Source organism: Pteropus vampyrus, unplaced genomic scaffold, assembly GCF_000151845.1.
Source record: "Pteropus vampyrus isolate Shadow unplaced genomic scaffold, Pvam_2.0 Scaffold129, whole genome shotgun sequence".
NCBI classification, from domain to species: domain Eukaryota; kingdom Metazoa; phylum Chordata; class Mammalia; order Chiroptera; family Pteropodidae; genus Pteropus; species Pteropus vampyrus.
In genome coordinates, this window is record NW_011888910.1 from 4,741,125 (window position 1) to 4,750,756 (window position 9,632).

The 9,632-nt window shown below is 40.2% G+C and overlaps 1 protein-coding gene across 2 annotated transcripts in view; it reads left to right on the top strand.

The window, feature by feature from the left end:
• SLC22A23 (solute carrier family 22 member 23) overlaps window positions 1-9,632 on the top strand; it is a 179,678-nt gene that overhangs the window by 43,189 nt on the left and 126,857 nt on the right. For both annotated transcript variants that reach the window (XM_023534652.1, XM_023534651.1), the window contains exon 2: window positions 151-305. In XM_023534652.1, the coding sequence (XP_023390420.1) occupies window positions 151-305 (155 nt within the window). The remainder of the gene's footprint in view (window positions 1-150; window positions 306-9,632) is intronic.

The window sequence follows — 9,632 nt, forward strand, 5'->3', positions numbered from 1 at the left end:
ATCTACCAAAGTGGGTCTCAATAATATGAAGACTTTTAGTCCAGTACTCATTCAACATTTATTGGACACCTGCTGGATACTGGGTTTCAGCAACTAGCATCATGGCCCTGTTTAATGATGACTCCTAACTTATTCCCTCTCCGTATACAGGGTCGGCCGGCGGCCTGTGCTGCTGTGTTCCATCATCTTCATTCTGATCTTTGGACTGACCGTGGCACTGTCAGTGAATGTGACAATGTTCAGCACACTCAGGTTCTTTGAAGGATTTTGCCTGGCTGGAGTAATTCTCACCTTGTATGCATTACGTAAGTAGGAGCTTTCACAACTAGTTTTGAAGAAATTAGCCTAAGTTTTGCTGCTGCTTCTGCTGCTGCTGCTGCTGTTTAGGAGGTTTTGGAAAGGGTGCTCTGCATGCTGGTGGTTTGGGATGGCATTCTTTCAGAAGCACAAACTTTAGTGGCCTCGAGTGTTGTGAAAAAACTTTCTCAGGTAATGTAATCTAACATCCACTCTATCCTGATCTCCAGCTTGGGATCGGCACACATCAGAGGACACAGAGGGTTGCATAATTGCTTAGAGAAGCGGGGATCAGCCCACAGCTGATATATGGAGGCTCTTTTGCTTTCCTCCAGAATTTTCTGCATTGATATTCTGTGTACTTCCCAATCTAATATGTAATTGGGTGTCCCTGAACTTGGTTCCAGAAAGGCATACCATGTACCTGCAACCATTTGGTGTGGGCTCAGTGTTTTGATAGACTCCTTAAAAGTTTTTCTCTTCTTTTTCTTCTGCAAGGCTTTGCGGAGTCCAGAATTTCCACATCCTCGTGTGCTGAGGTATAGCCTAGTTGGGCGGAACTTGAACCCAAAGCATTGGTGCTAGAAGAGTAAATGGCAATGTTTATTAGTGTTTGCTTTTTTTAGGGTGAAGAAAAATTTATTCCATTAATCCATCATGTTTGTTGGCTATATTAACACCCCTGTCAAATGTGGCTATGTTTCTCTTCTCTGTAGTTGGTGTGTTCTAGAACACAGCCACAAACCCCTAAGGAGAAGGAAGGTTTGAGGCATGAATATTTCACTTATTTTCTAGTTTTATACTTTTTAATCAGGCAGTGGAAAGAACTGTTAGGAATAATGTAAGATGATTGATAATATGTTTTGTCTTTTTCTTTCTCTTTGACAACATGGGTAGGAGTCAGTTACAGATTAAGTAGCAATTTCCAGTGAGGTCAAATAAGAATAGTTCTGATTCTCTTAAGTTTGCTTATTAAAGACTTGATGACACTTTTTAGATAACCTGAATTTTTATATAGAATAGAAATATAAGCAATTTGTAACATAACTTTTTAGTCACAAAGAAGAAATGGGCGTAGACAAAAGCTACAGGTGTATTCTCTAAATCCACAGTCGGCGGTTTTGTCATCTTCTTCCAGGAATGAACTGTTTCCAGTTTATTTACATTTGTTTTGGAACCCTGTTTCTTGGGGCGGGGAGGCGTTCTTTAGAAATATATGTGTTCAAGATTAGTGGATCTAGGTCATGGCTATTTGGAAGTTTCATTTCTTTGAACAACCAATAGCTATTGGGCTTGAATGTTTCCAGACAGAATGCCTGTGCTATTCTCTGGCCCTCACCACCTGTTGGTCTATGCAGAGGAGCAGGTTCCCCGCCGTTTTTTTCGAAGAGACTCTGGGTTCTGCTCTCATATGCTCTCTTGCCTTGCATATGTGCAGGCGTGACTGGGTCTTCTCTTCATGCAGCCATCCTTGCAAGGCTTTAGAGGACACGTTGGGGCTCAGCTGGAGAGAGCACCTTGATCCATTAGCCATGTCTGTCTGTGATGAGGAAGGAGGGTGAGGAAGGGCTGCGTAGATCTGGCACTTGTCATATCTACAGATCCTCCCTGAGTTAAGCCAGACCAGGAGAGAATTCTCCCTGAACTGCATCGTTTTAGCCTCACGTAGAATTAGTTTACTGATTTGTGTTGTGATATCATGGCATTGGCCCTGTGAAACCTGTTGCTATATTTACTTTTAAAAAAAAAGATGAAGCAAAGGGTGTTTTTTCAAGAGATTCCATAGTGAGCTCTTTACGGTAAAAAGTTCTCTTCCATTTCAGAACCATACGAAAAACGTACTTACACTCGGAAACTGCTTTGCTTCTATCTCATAGGCACAGAATCATGTAAACCATGCATCTGCAAACTTTTTTCTGTAAAAGGCCAGGTAGTAAATATTTTAGGCTTTGCAGGTCTCTGTCACAACTGTTCAACTGTACTATTGTACCATGAAAGCAGCCATAAATAATATGTTAATGATTAGGTGTGGCTGTGTTCCAGTAAAACTTTATTTACAGAAACAGATGGTGGGCTGGATTTGACTAGCAGGCCATAATATTTCAGCCACTGATATGAGTCTTTCTTTCCATTGACTGCGAAGAAGCTTAGAATCTGATCTAGCATGTGTATGCACCTGATAAGTTGAGCTTTAAATTCTTGCCTCTCTCCTAATTTCATCTGAACTTTCACACTTTAATTTCTCCTTTGTCCCATTTTCCTGTCTCTATAATTTAAATTTTATTGTATTGTATGTATTTGTGTAGGCAACTTTAAATTTTTTTCTGAAATAAATCAGGGTATAAATAAATAGTTAAGTTTTCTTGGGGTGGGATTACAAATGAAACGTCATGACAAATACCATTGCAATGAAAAATTCCAGGTATCAACCAATGGCCTACTGTCAGAGCTAACACAATATCTGGTATAGCAAAATTAAAATAAAGCAAAAGGACATAAATGATTACTTGGAGCTTATTGAGAAAATATTTAAATGATATAAATAAGGGGGTGTCGATTGAGAGATGGCAGAAGAACTAAGCTTGGCAAGGGAGAAGCAAAAAGAAGAAATAAAGTGATGAGTAGATAGGATTGGGTATATGGTATATGCTGGGCTGGGCCAGCCCATCTCTCTGACAGTCTTGGATGAAGACAGAGGTTGGTGATGAGAAGTTAAGAGACAACCTCCCGGTCAGTAGGGCAGATGAGTCTGAATTTCCAAATCAGGGTGCTTGCTAGCATTTTATACATGAGTAGTATATGTGCTTAGTTAATGCTTAAAAATTTGTTTTGCTTAAAGGAAATTATTGACAATCTGGGTCACAGGGTTGAAGTATTTCTTGACTCTAAAGAAACGTTTAAAACTTTTGAAATTATTTGTAAAGTACCTTTTAACAGTCCTTTTTCTACCTCTTCAACCATAAGGTTTTTATCTCACTTAATGCATCTGCTGGAAAGGCCTGTACTTTCTCAGAAGAGAACTGGATATCATCCTTTTTTTTTTTTTTACTTGCAGGTGCTTGGCAGTGTAAGTAGGGAAAGTAATAATTTTTGCAGATTCTGATTCCCGTGTAGCTTGCCATGAGGTGGACTTTGAGTATTGAGAAATGCTGCTGACTTGGGAAGGTTTTCTGCTTTATGTGCGAGGCTGCTTAAGGTTTTTTCGTGCTTTGGAATTTTTCAAAGGTTTTGAAAAATTTCAGTTAAGTACTACTCTCTCCTTTAAACTTTGTTTCCTTCTAGTTACCAAAGGGAGATGTGGTTGTGTAATTAGGTCATAAAATAGAGATCATTGGCATCTTCCCCAGGAGTCTTTACATGGAAGCAGAGTGCACGTTGGCAAGAGCCAGAGAGAACAAGGGAAGCTGAGAGGGTTTGTGTGGGAGCAGCATTCGTGCTTCCTGCCTGCCTCTGAGGCCATCAGGAGACACTGAAATAATTAAATACACTTGGGCTATATCAGTGGCTTAATTATATCCTTTTACCTCTGGACAACAAAAAGAGGGGGTGGTGAGTAGAAAATCTTAGCTGGGCACAGGGCAGGGAACCACAGATAAAGAAAAGAAGCAATCACGTTTCCCTATTTGTTTATGAAAATAAAGTGTTACCAAGGACTAAAGAGTCACTTTTCATTATAGGCAGACATTATTTGTGGTGCTGTGAATTCTTTTTCCAACTAGGATTCATAACATCATAGGGTGATACAGCATTAAGATGTCTTTCTTCAAAAGAAGCCAATGAGAGATTATTGCTTTCTAATTTGATTTGATGTTGGATATAATAAGTCCTTTGGGAGAGAAATGTTTTTTTTAATGTAAATACTTTTTTTGATTTTTCTCATTTGATCTCTGTCTTCCCCCCTCCCTACATTTAACTACTGCTCCCCTCTCCCAATTTGATATAATGAGCACTGCTTTTTGCTGGCAGAGACCATACCTTAGTTACTGTGGGCAAATGAACATCAATTTTTTTTTTTCGTTCCTTTTTTATTTGGTCTAGCAACAGTGAATGCTTTTCCTGAAAAAGTCTCTCAAAGTTGCATGTTCTCATTATAACCCAGACAGCCTAAATAATTAGATGAATTTTATACATAATCAGGGAGTGACCAGAAATTTCACAGGTGACTAAGTTACTGATTACTTTGCAGAATTAGAAGCCAAGTCTTAACTGGTAAATACACTCAGGGAAATCTTGAGTTTGCTCTGGGTGGAGTGATGTTCTCTTTTTCACATAGCACTTAGTTTTAGTCTATCACTGAAGTGGCTTGAGTAATTTGTCATGTGCTGCTGTGGGATGACTTTTTCTTTCTCACTATTTCATGTATTTCTATAACTTCATGTTTTTCTGAACTAACATTCCTTGGAACATATTTCAGTCTATAGGGTTATTAAGAATCAAAGCTGTGCTGTACATTTTTAAAAAATTGACTGAACCAAAGGCTTCATGTAGTGAGTTATTGAACTGTGGAATGAATAAAATGGAGATTGTTGAGCTGTGGAATTACTAGAATGGAAATTGCCGTCGTCAAGTATCAGTGACTTCAACTGTCTTTGCTTCTTATGGGGAACAAATATTTGCATTGCATCTGGGTGAAGGAAAAGTTTCACATGAATGCATGCTTGGTCATCATAATCCACGGGTCTCTTTCCCTCCCTCCCCTACCCCTTCACTGCCTGCCCCCCAACCCCCATCTTTAGACACCTGGGTCTTCCCATTGGCAGCAAGCTCTTAGAGCTGTAACCCTGTTCTGGTGGGACCGGCTCTGCTGACAGGGCTTTTTCCACCAAGGGAATGAGTCACGGTTTATCAAAAGCCTTGCCAAACAATTTTATATATTTTTTAAAAGCTTCAGAAGAATTTTTGTTTTGTCCAGGTTCAGACTGACAGGGCTGGGAAATTAGAGAAGATTGAGGTTTCTCCATCAGTCTTTTTCTTCACTGGACACACGTTACTAGCCCTGCAGACAAACTGAAAAGCAAAGGAGTAAATGTATAAGTAAAAAAGTACCGAAGCTTTTGTCCTCTACCATGCTATCTTCCCTCCGTCACACTTCTGAGGAATCACAGTAAACACAAAATGTCAAGTGATAGCAGAACTTCCCGTCAGCGAGTTTTAATCCCTAGGATAGGGACAGTGTGGCAGCCAGTAAGGGCAGTGCTACTCGTTGGAGGAGTGAGTTGTCAGGCAGGGAACAAAAAAATGCCACTGAGGACTAATTTTTCTCAAAGTTGTACCAGCCCTTCAAATAAAGATTATTAAACCTGTCTCTCTATTCTTACTTATGTGTTAGCCCGAACTTGGATTTATAGCCAAGACTTTTCCCTGAAAAAAAAAAAAATAAATAATGAAATGCCCGTATGTCTTGTAAGGGCTTGTAAGGATATATCGCCTTACCTGCATGTTAAAAATGGGAAAACAAGGTACAGAGGATGAGTAAGTTGCTATGTGGCATCCTTGGGACCCATACACACTTTTTTCATCCAGAAGTTAGGGCAAGAAAACGTGTATATTGCCTAAATGTATAGGTAAGCTTCTAAATGCACATTTCTTTGGGTGTTTTGAATTCAGTGAAGATATTCCTGTCTCAGAATCAGAGAGAAAAGCAGAAAATATTTAGATATCTGGCGTTTTAAAAATTAGAGTATTTAGATGCCTTTTCCACACAGTGGAGGATATTATTAAAGCTGTACGTATCCTCAAGAGCTAGGTTTCTCCTAGACTAGAATTTTAGTGGTGCATGAGAACTTCATTTGGAACAAAGCAGTTTACCACACTAAAAGAGGAAGTGGAAATATCTGGAAATCAGGAGATCTGAGCTGTAGTGTGAGTTCCATAGTGGATTGACTCTGTGTCTTTGACAAATTGCTTCTGTATCCCTCTCTATAAAGTCAAGACGTGGGTTTTTATACTGTGTACTGTGGACCTATGGGGTCCCTTCTTGGAACCTTTTGTAGGGTAAAATGAATAGAAAACAAAACCAAATGGATTCTATATGACAATATTTATTACTGCTGTAAAAATAAAACAAAACCAAATGGAAAACTGTTTGTGTCCTCATATCTTCCAGTTTTAGAATTCTATGGCTTTTGAATTCTAATCTTAAACAGTAAGCCTCTTTCAGTGTTGAGGAATTCATAGTTCCAGGTAATGGGGACATGAAACCAAGCGTGCTCAGCCCCCATATTAAGTCCTTTTTAAGTCCACACTAATAACCAGAGTTGTTGGACTTCCATCCTTGCTCTCTGTGAGGCTGCTGCACTGTCTATCAGGGTGACCTAGGAAAGGATGAGGTGATAGGGTAAGATTAATGGTTAACAGCCTCCCTTTCCCCAGGGTTCCAGACCCTTCCCTCATGTCAACGACTTCACCCCTCCTGACCCTTTCTTGCTCACTCCAGTCTCCTTTTATACCTTCTGCCTGGTAGACTCTCAGGTCCGTTTCAGGAATCCTATTACACTCTACAGAATTTTCTTTTCTCACCTGGAAAGACAGGATGGGACATAAAGCTAAAGATGTGCTGACCCGTAGAGGGGGTTGAGGAGAAGTAAGAGAGCAATGTTGGATTGACTTTTTTTGTTTGTTTTGTTTTTTCACTCTTGAAACAAAAGAGTGGAAATAATTCAGTTACCTTGAGACCAAGAATACCAGGCTTCTTTAAAACATCCAAACATATCTAGTAGGAAGTAAAATCATTACTCATTTGCCGAGACTTCTGTTAGCAAAAAAACATGATCTGGGCTGAGGAAACAGAGAGAAATAGAACTCAAATGATGTAGTTAGCTACTGCATTACTCTGTGCCATGCCACATAAACTCTGCTTCAGATAGTTTTTTAGTGATTCTCATGAAAACACAAGACTACTTTTTCTTTCACTCATTTTCTTGGCAGATATTTGAGGACTTACTAGGTGCCAAGGGAACAAGGATTGGTCACTTTGATTTAACAGTCAAGTTACCAGGTTACTTATGGAGCACTGTCAGATGCTGAGAACACAAAAGCAGAAACACCCTCCTGCCCTTTAAAACACTCAGTTTAGTGAGTAAAGATGCAGGGATAATTTGGACTGAGAGTATTGGAAAGTGACCCCTGAGCTGTGAGTTTTGTAGGAGAGTAGCTGTTTGCTATTTGCAGTAGGTACTCAGAGGCCAAAGGAGCCTATTGCATTCTCAGTCTGTGGATGGTTAGCTGGTTAGAGCCCAGAATCTGAATCATGAATAGCAAAGCCTGGGAAGGAGGCTGGGACAATGCACAAAGATTCTGTAACCTCAGGACAGTGCCAAGCTGAAGGGTCTTAAGCAAAAAAGGCAAACCTTTAGATGCATGTTTTGGAGGGATCACTCAGGCTGTGACAGTGGGGAGCAGATCAAGGAAGAAGGCCACAAGCTAAAAAGCTGTAAGGCTGTTGCAGTATCTAGGTAAGGAAGAAGAAGAGTCTGAACAAAGGCCATGACCACAGGGAAGGAGAAACTGAAAGGAGGTGGAATCCGCAGCCTAGATGATTGAAGAATGGAGAGAAGGGAGGGAGAGGATCAGGTGATTAGCTCAGGTACCTGGATAGATTTTCCTCCAAATAGTGAGGCAAAGGATGTAGTCCAGGCATTCAGATTCCAAATCCTATAGATTTTAAAGCCATTGGCCACGCCTTTCCTCTGATAGGTTTGGCAGGGATAACTTCATTTTCAGATACAGTGAGTTGGTGGTGCTTTAGGGGCATCACCCAGAGACTGTGTAACATGAAATGGGTGGAGGTAGGAGAACGAGTTGAGGGAGATGAGAAGGAACAGATTGAGTGGTCAGTGGAAAGTCGGAATAGGCTGATAACCAGGGAGCTAAGGAAGGTGCCAGTGAGAGTGTCAGATGATCCAAGACAAGGATTGAGAAATGTCTGTGGATGTAGCAATGATTGCCTAGTGGGTCAGAGGTAACTGGGGCAAAAGCAACTTTAATTCAATTTAGTGATTAATCTAAATTATTTCAAGCATTGATTTTAATTCCTGTATTCCACAGAAAACTGTCTTGTTATGTCAGGTATTTTAGAAAGAAAATAAAATTTTTATCGTGGTAAATGTATATAAATAAATTTATCATTTCAGTAATTTTTAAGTGTACAATTCAGTGGCTTAAGTACATTCACATTTTTGTGCAAGAAAATAACTTTTTAACAATGGCAAATGTTCATTATAATTGGGTAGAAAAAAATAGAAATGAAAGACAAATCAGTAAAGTATTATTTCTTCAAGTCACCTGAAACAGTACATTATCACGGCTCTGTAACTGGAAATTCAGAACTACATTTGAGTTAGAGATGCAGTTTTGTTCTCCACATGATGCGGCTCTCACTGAAGGCAATGTCTGAAGAGTTGACAGGCACCCCAATCCATACCCATGAACGCATGTGCAAGATCACGTATCAACAGTTGAAAAGATCCTGGGAAGGATCCCAGTGGTGGATGTAAGCCAAACCCCAGCACTCACCCACTGTGATCTTAGGCAAGGTCCTTAACGCTAAATCAGTTTTCTCACCAATAAAAGCTTTGTGTGGAAGATTGAGAGCATGAATGTGACTGCCATCAGTAAACCATGGAGATCCAGAGCCATGTCGGTGGGCACGTGTGTTTGTGCACGTACTTCTGTCCACATGACAGCCACTGTTCCATTGAAAGCAGGGATCCTGTGCTGAGATACTCAACTCTTTCTTCTTGCAGTAGGACCTTCCCATGTGAGGACTTCTCTGAGATCACAGCAAGCTTGGAAAATGTAACTAAAGAAGAACTTTAGGCCTAGGCTGACTACTGTCTTAAGGTCACAAAACTGGGATGCAGCGAGGGGGGGTGGGCAGGGCGAGTGGAAGCTAAGATTCTGCTTCTTAATTGTTTTTCCAGTGGCCAGCTTAATAAATGACCTCTCCTGTAACATCCATTCAGAGCTCCATGGACTGTGTTTTAAAAGTCCCAACCACATCAGGGGTGGGGGAAGATAATAAACTAATGGAAAAATTCTCCTGGACAAATCATACATTGGGACTTTGGCTCTTCTTTTAGACACCAATACCTGAATATCCATCACACCTAGAATACTGCACTAATTGCTGAGAAAAGTCACTAAGAAATACAGGCAGCCATTTTCAAGATTTATCTTATACATATTCAAAAAAGCTCTCCCTTTCTCTTGTCTGTGTTGTCCATCCGTTCTTTGTAAAAAGCCTGTATGTATTTTTCTGCATTTTTAAGTGTTAACTCAAGAAACTTGTTCACTGTCCCTTCATGTAGCTGTTGTCCTGCTGTGGTCCTAATGTT